Here is a 21247-nt window from a genome sequence, read left to right on the forward strand (position 1 = left end):
CCAAGCTGTGAGATTAGATATTTTAAACTCTCTTAAATAAGAACTGTAGCACTATCCGAGAGGCTGCAGCACTATCAAGGCTGCAAAATGGAATCAAACAGTCCCAGTTGTAGGAAGAACAAATATACAGAAGCTACAATCCAGACAAGACAACAGTTTGAGGTAGTAAGAAATAGTATTTACCTTTCTTTAGTTTGAGGTACTAAGAAAGATCTTTTTTTAATTTTATTTTTTCATGCCTATAAAATGAGACACTGCTAGACAAAAAGGTGGTTGTATACAGGCAGACTAAGGAGTTAAACCACATTCCTTGCCAAGATCACATCTTCCCTTCCCATTTACACATAAGCAAAACTCTCTGCTTCCTCCTGCCAGGCACTCTTCCACTCTATTTCATCACATTCGCGTCTACTTCCTAACCTTCACAACGTTTATCAGTGCTTCCACATATCTAAAATTCATGGACAAATGTTTCAGTCATCATCTTTTTTGAGTTCTGAACAATATTTGAAACTATGTATGACAGTCCTCACTGTCCACTTAGCTTTTGTAAGACTCTTGGTTTTCTTCCTGTATCTAGGGCCTTTCATTTTCTTTCTGCTTTGCAGGTCAAGACTCAGGCCCTCTTCTCTTTTCATTATGTAGCATCTTCCTAGGTATTTTCATCCATACCCAAGGCTTCAACTTCCACCTATATATAAGTGACTTATAAATGTATACCTCTAATTCAGACTTTTCCTCTGAGCTTCAGTATTCAATTGCCTACTTAACATTTCTACTTAAATTTCTCAGTGTCACCTCAAATTCAAGATTTGCAAAGTTGAACTCACAGTTTTCCTATGCAAACCAGATTCCGCTTCATTGTTCCCTGTATCAGTAAATGGGGCCACCATTCCATTATACAGGCCTGAAACATAGAATTATTCTGGAAATGTCTCTCCCTCAAAGGCAAAATTTATCTACCAATAAGTCCTTTCAATTTTATATCCTACACGTGCTTTGAATCCTTCTACTTATCTCCATTATATGCTGCCAATACCATAGGTATTACTAACATAAATTCCCACCTAATCTAGAGAATAATCTCCTAGTTAGGCTACTCATATCCATGCTTTTTCCTTCAATCTACCCTGAATACTACAGAAAAAAATTCTCTCTCCTTAAAAAAAGTTATTCTTCTCTCACTGCTAATTTTCTTAAGAAGGAGAAAAATCTGGCCAGGCACAGTGGCTCATGCCTGTGATTCCAGCACTTTGGGAGGCTGAGGCAGGCAGATCACGAGGTCAGAAGAACAAGACCGCCCTGGTTAACACAGTGAAACCCTATCTCTACTAAAAATACAAAAAAAAAAAAATTAGCCAGGTGTGGTGGTGTGCACCTGTAGTCCCAGCTACTTGGGAGGCTGGGGCAAGAGAATTGCTTAAACCTGGGAGGCAGAGGTGCTGTAAGCCAAGATCACACCACTGCAGTCCAGTCTGAGTGAAAAAGCAGGAGTTCCCCTCAAAAAAAGAGAAGAAAAATTTTATGAGAACTTACAAAACCTTCAACATACTATACAAATCTTTAACTTCCTCTTTTTCTTGCAGTTTCTTTTCCACTCTGTTAAAGTCTTTCTTTCCTTCTTTCAGTCCTTTTTCTTTCATCCCATTATAGTCTGTTTTTTTTGTTTGTTTTTGTTTTTGTTTTTTGAGACGGAGTTTCGCTCTTGTTACCCAGGCTGGAGTGCAATGGGCAATCTCGCCTCACCGCAACTTCTGCCTCCTGGGTTCAGGCAATTCTCCTGCCTCAGCCTCCTGAGTAGCTGGGATTACAGGCACGCGCCACCATGCCCAGCTAATTTTTTGTGTTTTTAGTAGAGACGGGGTTTCACCATGTTAACCAGGATGGTCTCGATCTCTTGACCTCGTGATCCACCTGCCTCGGCCTCCCAAAGTTATAGTCTGTATTTTATACATGCTCTTGCTTCTGCCGAGAATGAATGAATGGATTGCTATGTGCACTTTTTTTACTTCTCTTTTTTAAAATCTTAAGTGTCCATAATACAATTGATCATACTCTTGGTAGCACTGGTCTATGCTTGGTTCCTGTTCTACTTAACTATTTTCCCTTCCCTAATTTGATTTCCCTTCCCTGAGGTAACCAGTTTTGTATTTTTACATGTATGGCAGGTGCCATTTTTGCTACTCAATTTTACATTTTTATATTAAAATCTAAATAGATGAGCCATAGCTAGTGGACATGGTGCTTACTGTGTATCAGGTAAATAGAGACTATTATCATTATTCATATTATTGTCCTTATTGCACATGTGGCTCATAGTCAAAGAGCTGGTAAATGGTAAAAGCCAAATCCAAATTTAGTGTTGCTCCAAGAGTTCATGCTCTTCACCACTGTAGTTGCTGCATCTAGTTCATACATTTTAATGGCTGTATAATGTTTCTATTTGAATAATCACATTTCAGTCATCCATTTCTTTATTTAAGTTGGCTCTTTATACTTCACTGCTCTTTACTATATCTATGACATACTTGTAAACCCATATAAAGGTTTCTCTAGGGCATTTATGCAGAAGTACGATGTACATACTAAAGTTCACTAAATGCCTTTAAACTGTTCTTCCAAATGGATTAACCTTGTTAGTAAACATGCAAGCAAAGTATGAAGATTCTAGTTTACTCTCATCCTTGCCAATGTGTGATTATTATTCAACTTTTTAAATTTTTGCAGCTGTGATGGATATTAATTGGTATCCTATTTTTTAGTTCATAGTTTTCTGGTTTCAATGAAATCCAGCCAATTTTGACTGCCCCTCCTATGAACTGCCTATTCTGGATTGGACTTCATATATTTTTCTTCTTGCTATGCACGGGTATACGATGGAGCCTATAGTATACATAGTTGAACATAGGAAATTTCTTCTCTCAATCTGTTAATTTTGTTAACAGAAATCTTTAATTTTGAGATGGTTAAACACATCAATTTCTCCCTTCATCATTTGTGGCTTTGGTGGTAGGCTATATAAAACAAAATAAAACAAAACAGAACAGAACAACCTTACCCACCCCTAAGTCAGGTACCAAAAATTTCTGTAGTTTCTTCTAATAGCTTTATAATTTTATCAGTCATATTTATACTTTTAATCAGTCTTAAGTTTATTTTTATATGTGCTGTGATGCAGGGATTTAATGTTAATCTTCTCCATATGGAGATTCTATTTTCCAAGCATCTACTAACTAGTTCATCCTTTCTTCCACTGAGTTGTGACGTCAATCTATCATATACTCAGTGTCTATATATGCATAGGTTTGTTTATGAACTCTGCATTCTATTTCAATGGTATTTGTGTCTGTTTTTACTCCAGAACAAGACAATAACAACAAAACTCCAAATAAAATTAAAGATCAAAAAAAATCTTAAATATATAAATTTGAATATATAACTTTCCAGTAATGTAGAACAGAAGTCAACAAACTTTTTCTGTAAAGCGTCAGATAGTAGGTAATTTAGGCCTTGTGGTCCATACAGTCTGTCACTACTCATCTCTGCCACTGGGATGCAAAGGCAGCCATTGACAATATGAAAACAAATGAGTTTGACTGTATTCCAGTAAAATGCTATTTGCAAAAGCAGACGGCAGGCAAGATTTTGGCCCACAGGCCATATTTTGTAGATTTTGATGTAGATAAAAGAGGCAAAGATAAAATCATAAAATTAGCTTAAAACTTTTATTACAAATAAATATTTAAATATAAATTTAGAAATATTGCTTTTTCTTACTTTTGTGAAGCTATTGTATCTAAATTTTTCATGTATATCTTCTATATCAAGGTCTCCTTCATCACTAAAGAAACTCAATGAATTCAGTATTTTCTAAAGTAAATATTTTTCACTTCTGAGTTCTGTAAAATAATGGAACTTTCCAATTCACGTTTACTGCTTTTCCTGAAAATTTTTTCCCAGCCACATAGTTTTGTTGTTGTTATTTACCTATTCATCTTTTAAGTGTCCTTTCATATTCTCCAAAAGTTAATTACTTATATTACTTTTTTTTAAAGTAATCTTTAAAAGCTTTATTTACTGGGATTTCCAACACTTACTATTGTGAGGTCATACGACTGTTAATTTCTTGATTGATGTTAAAGACATGGCACCCGGCACCCGGCTGCTCTAGATACAGCTCCAGCTAGGACTCAAAGAGGCCCAGATCCAGCTTGAGCTGCCACTTTGAAGAATGCAAGCCATGAGCCTTGGCAGTTTCCATGTAGTATTAAGACTGCAGGAACACAGAGTGCAATCTTGGCAGCCTCTTCCTAGATTTCAGAAGATGTATGGAAAAGCATGGGTGTCCAGGCAGAAGCCTCCTAAGACTGGAGCCCTCATAGAGAATCTCTACTAGGAGAATGCAAAGAAGGGTGGCATTGGAGCCTCCATACAGAGACCCCCACTGGCGTGCTTCCTAGCAGAGCTGTGAAAGGGGATCACCACTCTCCAAATTCCAGAATGGTAGATCCACTGGGAGATTGCATCCTGCATGTGGAAAAGTTGTAGACACTCAACAACCTATGAGAGCAGCTACAGGGGCAGTACCCTGCAAGCCACAGGGGTGGAGCTGCCCAAGGCCTTAGGAGCTCACCTTATGCACCAGAGTGTCCTGCATGCAGGACATAGAGTCAAAGGAGATTTTTCTGGAGCTTTAAGAGTTAATGACTGCCCTGCTGGGTTTCAAACTTACATGGAGCCTATAGCCCCCTTCTTTTGGCCAATTCCTCCCTTTTGGGATAAAAATGTTTACCTGATTCCTATACCCCACTTGTATTGTGGGAGTAGATAACTTGTTTGATTTTACAGGCTCATAGAAGGGACTTGCCTTGTTTGAGATGAAACTTTGGACTTAGGATTTTTAACAACAGAACAAGTTACAATGTTGGGTGACTGTTGTGAAGCATGATTGTATTTTGCGATGTGAGAAGAAAAGGAGATTTGGGGACAAGGGATGGAATGATGTAGTTTGGATATTTGTCCCTACCTAAATCTCATGTAGAATTGTAATCCCCAATGCTGGAGGTGAGGCCTAGTAGAATATGTTTGGGTCATGAGACTGGATCCCTCATGGCTTGGTGCAATCTTCATTATAGTGAGTGAGTTCTCACTAACTCTGGTTATCTTTAAAAGTGTGTAGCACCTCTCCCCATCACCCTCTCTGAATCCTGCTCTAGTCATGCTCCTGCATGGCCTGCTCCCTCTTTACCTTCCACTGTGACTGTAAGCTTACTGGAGTCTCCCTAGAAGCCCAAGCAGATGTCAGCATCATGTTTACTTTAAAGCCTGCAGAACTGTGAGCCAATTAAACCTCTTTTCTTTATAAATCACCCAATCAATGGTATTTCTTTATAGCAATGCAAGAATGGCCTAATACAATTGATAACATATTAATACATAAGTTACATTTGATTTCCTATTTTGAACGAGATTTTCATATTAATAAGAGATAATAGATAAATTTCTGTTCAACATTTGAGTAAACTGTGAAAAAAAAAAAACAATAGAAAAGAGAAGCAGATACAGATAATGTCCTATACTGTCTTTATTAGGTCTTCAGATTGTTTGGAAAACTGAAAACAGGTTTTTGCTTTTTAAAACCTTTTACTTCACACTTTGGCTAAAAGAATATTACTTATAGTTACTAGTGATCCTGTTTTAATTGTTTTAAACCTTTGACATATTTGTTTTGGGAGTGACCTGGTGGAAGATAACTGAATCATGGGGGTGGTTTCCCCCATACAGTTCTCAAGGTAATGAATAAGTCTCATGATATCTGATGGTTTTATAAGGGGAAACCCCTTTCATGTGGTTCTCATTCATTCTTTGCCTACCACCGTGTAAGATTTACCTTTTGTCTCTCACCATGATTGTGAGGCCTGCCCTGCCACATAGAACCATGAGTCCATTAAACTTCTTTCCTTAATAAATTACCTAGTCTTGGGTATGTCTTTATCAGCAGCTTGAAAACAGACTAATAACCTATGATAATCCATCTAGAAAACAATGCTACACACTTGACTTGGGGAAAGAAAATTGGCATTTAAGTGGATATAAATCCAATGTAAAGTGTAGACTCACAGAGAGGCTAAAGAGCCAGCTGGTACTTCCTAAGTCCTTAAACCTCCATTATTAAAAGCTCTAGCTGGGCAATGTGGCTTGCACCTGTAATCTAAGCTTCTCGGGAGGCTTAGGTGGAAGAATTGCTTGAGCCTAGGAAAACAAGGCTATACTGAGCTGTGATCGTGCCAACACACTCCAGCCTAGACCCCATGTCTGTAAATAAATAAATAGTCTATACACCATGACTCATCATAGGAGGGATAAAATGATCCAAATAGAATACACACACACACACACACACACACACACACACACACACACTGGTGTGGTGACTGTTCTAAACTGACAAAATGACTTGTGACAAATATACTTCAGGTATATTTCTGCTACCTGATAAGCCATTTGAACATAGAAAGATTTCATTTCATTGTGGTTTCAATGCATATTTTCTGATTATATAGAAGCTTTCTCATATAAGAAGGCCAATCCTATAATAGTAGCTAAAAGGTTATCAGAAAATATATTTCCCTCATGGGACATTCCTAGAAAAATCTCTAGCGATAAAGGTGCCTGTTTCACTGGGCAAGTACAAATAGTTAAATAAGATATTAAAAATACAGTAATATTAGGCAAAGCTAATTGAATCAACTAGGTTGCCTTGGTCAAACATATTGCAGATTGATAACAATCAGCTCTAGTTCCAGAGGAAAATATAAGTTGATCCCTTATGAAATAGTCACTGGAAGGCCTATGCTCCTAATAATAGAACGTCATGTATCTTCTACTCCTAAACTCTAATATGACTAAACGCTACCAGGCTTGAATATATTATGCCAAAGTGTATTTTCACCAGGTTAAAGAAGCTTGTCGTGGTTCACCAACAGAGGACAATCAAACCCAGATGATCTAAAACTGAGAGATTTGATCTTCTGGAAACATTCAGGAAAGACTGTCCTTGCTACCCACACAGCAACAAAACTGTGGGACTGTGCACCTTGAGTTTGTAATCTCACAACTCATGCTAAATGTGACATAATCAAACTGCAACTTTAAAGAAACAGATAGTCCCAAAGAAAAGACCAGATATGATTTTCTGTCTTGAAAACAGGATGCTCCAGAATAAGGAAGTCTCCTCTAGGCTATCTTTTACAAAAAAGTTAAAGTCCTGTTTATAAGGACTTACAAAACTTACTGTTCTGTTATTTTCTAATGAGATTTGAGACCAAATAAGTACATTTATCACGGCAAAAGAGTGATGTCAATGCATAAAGTTTTGGTCAAACTCTCAGGGTGACCACATAAAGGGAATTGTTAAATTAAGCTTAACCTAAAACTGCCCTCATTATAAGTTTGGCCTAAAGGTCTTTTTGTACATAGTGAACTGTAATCTAAATATATAAACAGACTGCAACCTACTCTTGTAACAATCACAGAGTTTCAGCAAATAACAGGTAGCCAACTGTTCAACTATAGCAAATGCTGAGCTGTAACACAACCAGCTATTCCTGTACTCCATTTTCATTTTCTGTACATCATTCTCCTTTTCCTGTCCATAAATCCTCTCTGACCACATGCCAGTGTCAAAGTCTCTCTGAACCTATTCTGGTTCAGGGGCTTCTTGATTCAGGAATCATTCTTTCCTCAAGTACTCTATGTTAACTTTAATTTTTCTAAAGTTTTTATTCTAACAAGTTAACTGAAACATATACTAAAATAAATACTAATATATAAGAATAAGGTTACTGGAGCACAAAGAAAAGAGACATTAGTTGTGAATGGTGTTGGTGTTACTTCATTGTCTAACCTGTGGCCCATGGGCTGCATGAGGCCCAGGAAAGCCTTGAATACACAACAAAAATTTGTAAACTTTCTTAAAGCATTATAAAATTTTTTGCAATTGGTTTTAGCTCATCAGCTATCATTAATGTTAGTGTATTTTATGTGTAACCCAAGACAATTCTTCCATTGTGGCCCAAAAAAGCCAAAAGATTGGACACCCTAGGTCTACATCATTCTCGGTCTTCAGAAAAAGTAGAAACAAGTGAAATTGTAAAATTTGTATTTTAGAACAAATCAGATCATATCACTCCTTTGTAGTTTTCCACTATTTGAAATGACTTTTCTCCCTTTCTAGGCCAGATGCAAAGGCACCAAAACATCAAGTGGTAAGTCATGCTCAAAAAAACAGCATCTATATTATTACCAAATAACTAAATAGGAAATTGGAGAGTAACTAGCTTTAATATTTTAAAGTATTGTGAAGTAGCCAAAGTATTTTGCTTTCACACATAACTCTAAATTTCTCCTCCAAAGTAACAGAAAAAAATTAATGACATCAGAATGTATATAGCAGTACTATTCATAATAGGCAAAAATTAAAAACAAGCCCAAATGCATATCAATAGTAAAACTGATCAATAAAATGTGGTATATTCAGATACTGGAGTACACACAGCACTGAGAATACAACTCCATACAATTATGTAGCTGAATCTCCCAAACATTATGTTGAGCAAAATAATACAGAACCAGTAGAATACATTGTATGATTCTTCTATAAACTTTGAATAAAAATAAGCCAAAGTAATGGTGCTAGACAGAAAATAGTGGTGCGAGACAAAAGGATAAAAGTTACCCTTGGAGATGGGAGCTAGCTCTCCCTGAAAGGGAGCAAGAGGAAATCCTGAGGGGTTGCTAATGTTCTGCTTCTTAATCTCAGTGCTACTTTCTATGCTTTCAATCTGTGCACTTTTCTTACCTGTTTTATATTACTTAGCAATAAGCACTTTGCTGCTTTTATCAATTTTTCTAAATATCCTTTTCTGAGAAACCTATCATTTGTCATTTTAAAAATGTATTTACTTATCCCTACCATGAGCATTCAATATGATTCTAAGTTATGAGAAAGATTCTGTCAATTTTACATTATTCAGATTAAAGATAATCTATGTTTGGACCTGGAAACACATCTGTGTTCAGGAACTGCCTTTACCATTTTACAACTCCATATCAACTTTTTTTTTAAATCCATGAAGCAGCATATTTATTCTGGGCCTGAGTAGACAGCCCTCTGATTTCATTCCCACTCATCATCACCAATAAAATGAAGACAGATCCTGAGCTGGCTGAGGCCCTGCGGTCCTTAGCTCCTTGCCCTGTCCCTTCTCAGCCTCGAGGCAGGCAGTCTGTGTCAGTGATAGAGATGGTACCTACAGAGGGTACCAGAGCTGAGCAGATACATGAACCCAGAGGCAGGAATTGCAGAGAGCAAAGGGTGCACATCCCTGAGTCCAGCTGGGGCTTCACTTGCTGCCCGCCATGATCTTGAGGCTGCAGGACACAGCGAGCAGCCTCACCATGGGCTGTCTCCCTGGTGGTTGCAGAGCCATGACACACAGTGGCTGGCTAGGTGGACAGTTCCACCAGACACTGGCAGAGTCCACTCAGGCTCAGCTCTTTAATATCCAGGTAGCTGACGTGGAAGACCCACTCTTCAGAGAGCTCACTGAGAACACGGCAGCAGGCAGGGCCCAGGGCACCTAGGGAGCCCAGGAGCAACTGAAGGAAGACAGGATCTTCCCTCCACTGAATTTTGTAGAGAATTCCCGGTGCATCCTGGGTCCAGGTTCCAAAGACCATCCAGGTGGGAGACCACAGCAATGAAGAAGTGGTCATCCTCAGGCTCCGCCTCATTGCCATTCGGGGCATTCAGAGACACTGTGTGCACTTGAAGCAGCATTTTGGCCACCGCATTACACTTTGCCAATTTTTTGGAAATGCCACTGCCAATATCAATGAAATGCTCCACTCGGCAGGTCATGATGAATTATTTGCGGTGGTCTGGCCCACATTCCTGGGTCACTGTGTACTCTGGCAACAACCACCAGCCTTTTTGCACCACCAGCTCCTGCAGAGCACCAACGGGGATGCACTTAGACTGCTGAAGGGAAATGGGGGTTAGGGAGACGGGGGTGCTGCTTTTCCAGAGGGGTGCCCCTGGTTAGGACAACAGATGAAACTGTGGTAGAAGCTGCTGCAGCAGTAAAAACCAGAGAACATCTTCAGGCAGTGAAGAGTCTAGGGACCCTGCTGTCCTCCAGGGCTGGCTCCAACATGCTTCCCACTTTGAGGTGTTTGAGGGCCACCTCAGCTGTCTTGTTCTTGACTGCCTTCTTGCTGGGGCCCTGAACTGGTGCAGCTGGTGTCGCCAAAGGTGACCCAGAACATGAATTAGGCTGATGGGCTTGGCCCTCGGCTTTGAGAATGTGGTACAGAACTGTCTTCCCTAGTCTAGTCTCACACTCCTACAGAAGGCTGATTGGGGTCTTGCCAGGGTTGGTGGCCAGCAATTGCTCTATAGTAGGCAGACTGCAGCCCCTTGCTTGTCTTCATTCATTCCCTCCTCTGTCCCCACGGGTGCCACATGACTGCCTCCTTATCAACCTCTTTGCCTAGTCAAGCACTGTAAGAAGCACAGAGCTTACAAAAACAATCTTTTGTCTATACCATTCTCAATCTTCAGATAACGTAGAAATAACAAGTGAAATTTTAAAATTAAAATTATCCTCAAGGACTCTTCAATTTCCATCACCATTAGCCTTCAAAACAAAAAGATAAACATTTCTGGGGATCCATCTGCTCTCTCTTTATGAATGAATAATGGACTGCCCCATATATTTTTAAATTTCACCTTTGATCCTAGATTCTGCTATTGCAAGCTAACTTGAGTAGATACAGCAAAGAAATCATGTGATACAGTCTTGTCATTAACAGGTAAAAGCAGTCTTTCCAAAATGTCCTTCTGAGCAACTCTCTATGACCTGAAATCTGCAGAATTAGTACTCTGGAGGAGACATGGGAGAAAAACTGTCCTGGACACTTAGTGAAGAGTGTAGTAAGTCATGCTAATAATTAATACTTCAGTTAAAACCTCCAAAATGTTGATCCTTGAATTCAAGTTTCACAACTAAAAAGCTACACACCGTTTTTCCTGGGCTTGAACATCTTCTCCATTGGGAGTCCTTAAACAGGAGAGTCTTAAGCTTCCAGAAGCAGATGATCTTTGGAAAAACCAACTAATGACCTCTGGATCAAGCAAATGACAAACCAAAGTATACAGCTTCCACCCAAAAACAGAAGATTATAAGTTTTCTGGTATCTCTGCTCCTCCTTTCTAAAATTATTTTGTTTACTTTTCATCTTATTTATTTTACTGTGCTTTGGTATCCCTAGTGATCAACTAAAGGTTTCTCAGAATATATGTATACATTTGCATATTGTCAGTGTTATCACATTCTTTATCTCCATTAGTCTTTCATTACCACCTAAGAAAAGGCAAAAATCTCCCTGTTATCTCACCGACAAAACTTAATATTAGGTTGGTGCAAAGGAAATTGCAGTTTTGGCATGGAAAGTAATTTACTTTTGCACCAACCTAATAGCTGTTACTTAAAACATTACAAATAGCAAAGTTCCTTCCTGGGGACACTTGTATATTTGAATTTTCTTCACATTTTAACCCGAACCTTCAGTCTTGTAAAAATTAGATCTTGATCCCAGTCATTATAGCAGTTACAGTAGAAGCAACTACTGTATTGGAGTTGTGCACAAATGTGAACCTAAAAGAGCCAATCCTTCGAGATAGATCTCAAGTGGCTAACTAGGCCTAGATTTTAAATACAGCCATGCTGCCATTTGCTAACTACATTTGTCTCTGGAGGAGACACGGGAGAAAAACTGTCCTGGACACTTAGTGAAAAGAGTGTAGTAAGTCATGCTAATAATTAATACTTCAGTTAAAACCTCCAAAATGTTGATCCTTGAATTCAAGTTTCACAACTAAAAAGCTACACACCGTTTTTCACATACTCTGAGTTCCCAGAAAATCCACACATCTATTGAACTTTGTGCTCACCTAAACCAATCAATCAGGGCTCAGCTATATCAACCAATCAGAACCCAGCTGTAACAACCAATCAGAACTCAGCTGTGTTAACCAATGAGAAGGAAGAAGTCTGCCTCATTTTCATAAAGAAACTAAGTTAAAAACATGGGCAGGCATGTTTGCTATAAAATCAGGATCCTCCCTTTGCTTTCTAGAATGCACCTTCCTCTGACATTGAAAACTGTGTCTACCTCATTTGCAAACAAAGTCTCTTTCTTCAAAATTCCTTTCCAGAAAAATTTTGTTGACAGAGCAATCCTTGCTACAGTAACTATTCTTTTGGCAAATATTTATCTTTTGGCATCCAAGAATTTCTCATTGCAATAAATGAGAATCAAATGTAAACTAACTGTAGGTGTTACTAGTACTCATATAGAGGATAGAGCCTTGTGAGAAGTTTTAGGCAATAATCTGTGAGCAAAAGTGACCTGTAACACTTCTGTCTTACAAAATTGAGAGTAAGTGTGAGTTCTCCGTTCTCTCCCACTGGTGTAGCATAGCTTCTGGAAGCTATGTGTTCCAGATAGCTTATGAGAGAATAGCAGCCTAAATCTCTGAGTTGCCACTTGGAAGAGAAACCTACTCTTAGGAATAGGTTTCAGTCATTAGTGAACCTGTGCTCCTGGGCTGTGACTTTCAACATGATTCTTAGCTTCCTGTCTCCCTTAGATGCAGAAGAAACTCTAAAGACTAGAGTTATTTTCCTTCTCTCATATTGATTCAGCTCTGGTAAAGTTATTTCTCTTCAGGTAAGGTGGGGAACTTTCGTTCTGGGAGTATGTCAAAATGCTTACTCCTCCCCTGGGCTATTTCCAAATGGTTACTTTCCCCTCCCCTAGCTGGAGGCATGTGGGGGCTTTTCTCTGATCTTCACATTGAGAGCTTGATGGTACTCGTAAAAGTAAAACCTCAAAATTGTGGGGGCTTTCTTAAGGCTAGGCCCCCAGGAAGTTTTAACTTTTAAGTTAGTCTACACTCAGCTTCCAGCAGTTCATCAAATATAGTTAAAGTTTTCCTAACAGAATCTATGGTTTCTTCACACAGTAAACTTATTCTTTGTATTTGCCTCACTCTCCATTACTCAGAGCTTGATTTGCCCTGTGACCTCAATTTCTGATGGATCTGAGAAGAGCTGTTGGTTTTCAGTTCAGCTTTTTTCTTGTTGCAAGAACAGGAGTGACAACTGTCACGCGCTTTCACATATAAATAAGCAAGCCAACAGTCCCACAGTATTGCTTTAAATTACTTCTCATCTTGTAACTTTTTCCTACTTAACTGTGAACTATTTGAGAGCAGGAACCATAGTCTTTTTATCTCAGGACCTAGGATAGGTATGAGGATTCTTCAGAGCTTAACCATGATTTTCATGTCTGCTCTTTATCACACACACTCTCTCTAGGTTATTTTATGCATTTTTCTAGCTTTTTGTGCCATACTAACAACTCTCAAAACTGTATCTCTGCCCAGTCCATCTCTCTCTTTTAATGTTGAACAATTATAAGCATCTTAATTTAAAAGTTCAAAATGTCAGTTTTAGTTTATACCTCCAAATTGTTCATCTTCTCCCTTCTTGATCGTGTGTAATAACATCATGACCCAATTTGTTCTTTCAACTAGAAACCCAGGAGTCATCTTTGGTTCTTTTCTCTTATTTTACAGCTTCTAAATCTACTCCTCTGACAAATCATATCTTTGCAATCTTCAAATATATTCTCAATCTACTTCTGTCTATCTTCACTGTAATCAATGTGGTCCAAGTTACCTCTGTCACTAGGAGAGTCCTCAAAAAAGCCCTCTCCCATTGCTCTCTCCATTTCTATTCTCATGCTACACATAGAGCAGTTATACATAAAATAAATCATGTCACTCCCATATTTAAATCTCTTCAATATCTTCCCTGTACACTGAGACTCAGATTCAAACTCCTTATCATTCTCTGTATTCTCTGTAAAACCACTGCCCTATCTGAGCCCTACCTCTGGAACCTCATCTCCTTCCACACTCCCTTCTCATCTGCTATACTACACCTACACTGGTCTTCTTTGTGTCCCTTGCTAGTTAAAGAGCTTCACATATCATGTTCCCTATGCTTACATGTAACATTTTTACATGTTATTTAACATTTTGTTCCTATTAAAAAAACTCACAACTAAAGAGATTATATTAGGTTGTTATCTAATTCTAATAATTCGGATTTTGGATTTTCTATTTAATAATTATTATTAGAATTATCTAATTCCAATAACTCAAATTTTACATTTTCCTAGTATTTCAAAAGTAAATTAATCATAGCAAAACATAAATAAACTAAAATGTAAAATTCAAAGCAAATTCAATTGATTAGTTTAATTTGCATTAGAAACTTTCTTAATTACCTTTACCATTTTGCTATGTATTGCAGATACAAAATTAGAATTACAGTTGCATTACAAGGCTTTTATCATTTTTCCTAGTAGTTCCATTTTTAATTATCCAGAGGCTTATTTTATACCTCACATAAAACCTGTGTTATATTGTTTTTGCAGAAAATTTTCCCTCATTTTAATGCTGACGCAAAAGAAAAGAGAATGTAATATTAAAATTATTGAATTTATAAATTCAAAGGGTGAATTAACTGGCAACTAAAACAAATGGCTCATTCAATTTTCTAAGCCTCAAATCTCATGAAAAGTCAAAGTTGGAAACAAGAATCTACTTATATCTATAATTCATATGACTTACCAAAATCAAAAATAGTAAATCTTTCTGTTATGCTAAGGAATATGAAATGAACAAACCTCAAAAATACGGACCTCGAGAAGCCTACATCATCAATACATTTTTTTCAACAACCACAAAATGGAATTTATATAAATTGATTAAAATGGAATTACTGTTTAGGAAACATAACATATTTTTAATACTAGCTATCTGACAGAATATTTTGTTATTCTACTCTGAAAGTATTTGCACAAAATATGAAAAACCAAGTCTTACTTTTTAACATTTAAAATTTAAATTGAATACCTGGAATTCAGCTCCCAAAAATAATTTTACAAATGAAAAACAGAAGGTAAGTAGATAGGAAGTTATCCCACTCAGATGGTAGTCATATTAAGAAACTAATTAGATGACCCAGAAAGAAGAAGCCTTACAACTCCGAATAGAGAGTAAGTGAATTAAAGGGTATTGAGAAGTAACCCTGGTCTGTGGTTCAGAAAGATAAAAGGAAGGCTCTTAGAAAATTACATACAAAAAATCTTCAATGTAACAAGAATGTAAGATGAAGAAGGTAACTATTAAGAAAATCTATTGATTCTGAATTTTAAAAACTAGATAAATCACAGCAAGAATAAATGAGTTGTCAAAGAAATCTTAATTGAAATAATGCCAATTAGTAAAGAATTTATTTTTAAAACATATGAAAGTGCTATTTTTTTCTGTCATCTTCCTATCCAAAAATCAAAGCAGATTGGATTATATTTCTTATTAAACTAAAGCAGTTTCTTTTTGTGTTTAGGCCAAATACCACTTTATTACAATAATCTAAATATCATTTTTTTAAAAGTTACTCACAAAATATCTGTCACTTTATTTAATGGCCATGGTAATCTAATACATAATATGGCAAAATCTTGATTATTTTAAAAAACTCACACACAAGACACATAACTGGAGTCATTTAAATTCAAGGCAAAATTATATCTAATCATGCTTTGTTATTGGTTTCTCCATTTTATTTTATTTTAAGCTTCAGTGCCATAGTGAAAAAATAAAACAATGACATTATGTGGTATTTTAATATAATGCTTCCTAGTTAGAAAAGAAATTATTAGAATTTTATTCCTTGTGTCATAAAATTCCTGTATCATAAAATGATTAAATATGAAAAAATCAATTATGAAGAAACATTTATTGAATTCCTACTATGTATTAGGTATTCTGCTAAATTCCAGGAATAAAACAGTAGACAAGACAAATACTGGCCCTGATTTCAGCTACTTGAAGTACAGCAAAATTTCCAATTTGAGAACTACATATTAACTATTAGGAAGAGCATATCACTTCATACTTTTACTTTAGTTGAAACAAAAACCCTGACAAATGTAACATAAAATGTATAAAAAGTAGCATAAAATGGCTGAGGAGATTATCCTCATCAATAGCAACAAGACAAAAAAGATGTTTATCTTTTATTTTGCATTAAAGGCACAACATGAATGTTTTTCTGAGTGTTTCATCGTACTCGTCATGCTCATTCTCTCCTGGAGTCCATGGTGCTTGTCAACTTGTCCATTCCTACAACCAAACCAATTTCTCTAAAGTCATAATTCAAAAGGAAGCACAGAGGCCAAGTGGTGGGAGCACATCTGAATATAATGGCAACTGTCAGGAGAATGGAAGTTAAATACATGCAGACTCTCTCACACTCTCAGCTACCTCGACTATACAACATAATATTGCTTCCACAAAACTAAATGATACAGATGTGAACAACTTTTGAAACAGTGTTTTTTAATCTAATAACAACAAAAAGTGAAATCATACTTTTTTAGTGTTTCAGGTCAGTTTGAGACTATATTGCTGCATTTCATTAATTATGTTTCGTACCCTAATGAAATGTTTAGTAAAAACAGGATTCAGCGGTCAAATAAATGTATGAAACAGTATATGTTCTAATACCCTTGGAGCATATTTGGGTTCTCAAAATTATTATAATAAAGAAACTTGCTTAACCTTTTTTAAAACAACCTTTCCAAAATTATCTGACCACAGATTGAATTTGGGGGGTAAAATCTTGTAATGTCTTCTAGAACTATTGTTGAAAGAAACACAATCTAATTATAGATTGCATTGTTGGAAAAAGATATTTTACTGAATAAGTATAGCTTACATTATTTATACTAAAATATAGCAGGGGGTGGGGATTACCTCTTCTTTTTTACTATCCTGTTAATTATCCTTGCTTTCTTTTTAGATTTCCGTTAAGGGTAATAGTATCAAACCCTAACCTAAGAATTTTCCTTTCTGAGGGCATACTATTCCAAGGACAGTATTTTAATACATACTTTTCAGTATGTTATACTATCAGAGATAATATTTAGTCTATATAGATCAGCTTACTTACGTCTGGGGCTCCTTTTCATTTTGTTGTTTTTGCTGGGGCTGAAGAACGTTATTTACCAGTTCAGTGATTCCACTAAAGGGAAACCACCTGTTTAAATAAGCAAATAATGTGACTGAATAACCAAATGAATAACAATGTAGGTTAACGTTTTCTTATCCATAATAATAAAAATACACAGGCACAAAAGCTACAGCCAATGGTAATATGAGCTCCAATTATCATCAAGGCAGTTAAAATGTTGGGAAATTAAATTTGAACACTTAACTAGTCCACAAGCAGGCAGCAAAAAACTACATCCAGTCACTATGTGGGTGAAGTAAGAAGCTGCAGGCAGCTCTCTTACAAGCCAAAGAGTCAGAAAGCAGAAGACACACTAGCTGCAGCCTATCCAGTATTAGTATAAACTAATACCAGAAAGCAGAATGTGACAAAAGTACAGAAGTCAAGCCTACTACACTCTTAATACATTTACTTACTGTGTCAGTTGTGGTTTGTGTTCTTCTTTGACCCTAAAAAGATAAGTTTGCACAACTGAGTGCACTGTACTATGAAGAGATTTCTATTTACAAATTTGTGTTCATATAAAGTGGACACCAAAAATAAGAATTTTATATAGAAAGATTTAGCACTTTGCCATATATTGAAATTATACATTTCAATCAAATTTACACAGAAAAAAAGAGAAATTGAATCACTTGTTCTTAACAGAAGACTAATATTAAACTCCACTACTGTTTTAAAGCAATGATTTGGTCCTGAAGATTTTGGAATATTTTTATTGATATTGAAGATTTTAAGATAATTATTTTAACATACTATATTAAACAATTACATTTAGTTAAGTGCATATAGATTTCCTTTTTAAAAATTTTTTTAGTATTGAAGTAAAGACATAAATATTTTAAATAAAACATAAGGTTTTATGAATGTATTTTTAAAAGGCTTACAAATGAATTTCTTTATACCTAAAGGAGCAGATAAAGGAATGGTGGGGTGGGGTAGAAAAGGTATCCAATCTCTCTTAAAATAGCTATTAAAATAACTATTAAATTAACTATGTTAAATTAGAAATATTCATAAGTTAATTATGCAAACAACTCTTCCAGACTGAAAATAAACTTAAATAAATAGTATATAAATAACTATAATAATCAAGTCAGTGCTTCACTTCTAGTTCTGCTGAGTTCAATAAAGTCTTGTCTAAAATAGCATACAGAAAAAACTGCTTTCCAAATATCTGAGTTGAGAAGATATTTTTATATTACAAAAATCTAAAAATTCATGGTCAGAAACTGATTTAGAAGCAGTCAGTTGTAGAAAGCTAAGACAGCCAATTGAAAGCAGCTGCAGTCCCAAGCACTCATGAAGAGGAATAAAAGGAGCAAATGAATTCAGCACCTTCAACTGAAATATCTGGGTTCTTACACTGAAACTGACTAAGCAAACAACTTGACCCTCAGAGAACAAAGAGAAGCAGAATAGGGCGACAGCCCACCTGGGAGCAGCAGGGAGCCAAGAGAATCCCCACCCCAAGCCAAGAGAAGCAGTCAAAGATTGTGTGACCCTGCCCAGGAAACCATGCTTCTCCCACAGATGTTTGCAACCCGTGGATCGGGAGATCCCTTGTGAGCCCACATCACCAGGGCCTTGAGTCCAATACACTGAGTTATGTAAAGTTTAAGCAGAGCAACTACTTAGACACAGACAGAGACCCAGGAGTTTTGCATACTCTGGTCCTGGGATCTGCAGCAAGGCAAGAGATCCATCTGTAAATGTCCCTAGGAAGGGGGCTGACTCCAGGGAGCAAAGTGGCTTCATTCTGTGGGCACAACTTCCATGGTGCTTCACAAGTTGGGACCCACTAGCTTGGAATTCCAGCCTCCTGGTAGCAGCAGGCTGGAGTCTGCCTGAGTCAGGACTGAGTTCCCAGGGGGATTGGTAACCACCAACTCTGCAGTTCTGTAGACTTGGTCATTTCAGCCTGCCAGCTTTGAAGAATACAAGCAGTGTGGATGAGAAGGGGTCCCCTCCTCCTCAGCACAGCATAGCTACCTTGACAGATCATGGCCAGACTGCTTCATAAGCAGAAACTGATTCATTCCGCCTCACTTGACAAGACCTTCCTGTAAAGGCTTCAGCCACTCTTGCAAGGATTCTCCAGACAGAGCATTGATCTCTCCCAGGGATGAAGCTCCCAGGGGTTCTCAACCTCTGCAGTTCAGTACACTAAGCTGTGCCAGCCTGCCAACTTCGGAGAATCCAAACAGTCCAGACAAAGAAGAGACCGCTGAACATAGCACACCTGCTATACCGAAGGGCCACCTGACTGCTTCTTTGGGCAGATCCCTGATCCTGTTCCTCATGACTGGGAGAGACCTCCCAAAAGGAGTCTCAGCCACCTCTTATAGGCATATTTGGGCCAGCAAAAGGTCAGTGCCACACTGAAACAAAGCTTCCAGAAAAAAGGGGAAGGCTGCCATCTTTGCTGGTTGACAGTTTTCACTGGTGATAACTCTGGGTAGGAGAAAAATGAAGGCAACTACAGTCTGAAGGGGACCCCTAGCAAACCACAGCAGCCCTATGAAACAATACCATCACTGTTAAAAGAAAAATAAATAGGAAACAACAGCAATGTAAACAAAAAAGACCCCATGAAAACCCCATCAAAGGTCACCAACCCCAAAGACCAAAGGTAGGTAAGCCCATAAAGGTAAGAAAGAATCAACACAAAAATGCTAAAAACTCAAAAGCCAGAATGACTCTTTTCCTCCAAATGACCACAGCACCTCTCCAGCAAAAGCACAAACTGGCTGAGGCTAAGATGGCTGAAGTGACAAAAATAGGCTTCAGAAGATGGATAATAAGAAACTTTGCTGAGCTAAAGGAGCATGTTTTAACCCAATGCAAAGAAGCTAAATCATGGTAAAATAATACAGGAGCTGATAGCCATAACAGCCAGTTTAGAGAGGAGCATAACCAACCTGATGGATCTGAAAAACACAATATGAGAACTTCACAATGCAATCACAAGTATCAGTAGCAAAACAGACCAAGCAGAGAAAAGAATCTCAGAGGTTAAAGACTATCTTTCTGAAATAAAACAGGCATACAAGAACTGAAAAAAATAAAAGAATAAAAAGGAATGAACAAAACCTCCAAAAAATATTATTTAAGAAGACCAAACCTAAAACTGATTAGAGTACCTGAAAGAGACAGGGAGAATGGAACAAAGTTGTGAAACATGCTTAAATATATCATCCAGGAGAATCCCCCAAAAGAGAAAGGTAGGCCAACACTCAAATTCAGGAAATGCAGAGAACCTCAGTAAGATACTCCATGAAAAGATCAACCCCAAGATACATAATAATCAGATTCTGCAATATTTAATGAAAGAAAAAATGTCAAGGGCAGCCAGATAGAAAGGCCAGGTCACCTACAAAAAGTAGCCCATCAGACTAAAAGAGGACCTCTCAGTAAAAACCTAAAAGCCAGAAGAGATTAGGGACCAAAAGTCAACATTCTTAGAGAAAAGAAATTGCAACATAGAATTGCATATCTGGCCAAACTAAATTTCATAAGTGAAGGAGAAAAAGGATCCTTTTCAGACAATCAAATGCTAGGGAATTTGCCAGCACCATGCCTGCCGTGCAAGAGCTCCTGAACAAAGCACTTAATATGGAAAGGAAAAACAATTACTAGCCACTACAAAATGAAACTGGAAGTACACAGATCAGTGACATTATGAAGCAACCACATAAACAAGTATGCAAAATAACCAGCTAGCATCATGATGACAGAATCAAATTCACAAATAACAATACTAACCTTAAATGTAAATGAGCTAAATGCCCCAATTAAAAGATACAAAATGCTAAGCTGGATAAAAAGTCAAGATTCATTGGTATGCTGTCTTCAAGAAACCCATCTCACATGCAAAGACACACATAGGCTCAAAATAAAAGAATGGAAGAAAATTTACCAAACAAATTTAAAACAGAAAACACAGTGGTTGCAATTCCAGTTTCTGAAAAAACAGACTTTAAACCAACAAAGATCAAAAAAGACAAAGAAGAGTATTATTTAATGGTAAATGG

At 37.2% G+C, this 21247-nt stretch overlaps 1 protein-coding gene and 1 pseudogene across 29 annotated transcripts in view; both read right to left on the reverse strand.

The window, feature by feature from the left end:
* RIMS2 (regulating synaptic membrane exocytosis 2) overlaps positions 1–21247 on the reverse strand; it is a 724815-nt gene that overhangs the window by 566859 nt on the left and 136709 nt on the right. For 11 of the 29 annotated variants that reach the window (XM_035276350.3, XM_035276354.3, XM_078353397.1 and 8 more), the window contains exons 2-3: positions 17630–17662; positions 17154–17240 (exon numbers count right to left, since the gene is read on the reverse strand). The exons of the other annotated variants lie outside the window; for them this stretch is intronic. In XM_035276350.3, coding sequence (XP_035132241.1) covers positions 17154–17240; positions 17630–17662 — 120 coding nt within the window. The remainder of the gene's footprint in view (positions 1–17153; positions 17241–17629; positions 17663–21247) is intronic. 29 annotated transcript variants of the gene reach the window in all.
* Positions 9266–13860, reverse strand: LOC108588554 (RISC-loading complex subunit TARBP2 pseudogene; annotated as a pseudogene).

Source organism: Callithrix jacchus, chromosome 16 (assembly GCF_049354715.1).
Source record: "Callithrix jacchus isolate 240 chromosome 16, calJac240_pri, whole genome shotgun sequence".
NCBI lineage: Eukaryota > Metazoa > Chordata > Mammalia > Primates > Cebidae > Callithrix > Callithrix jacchus.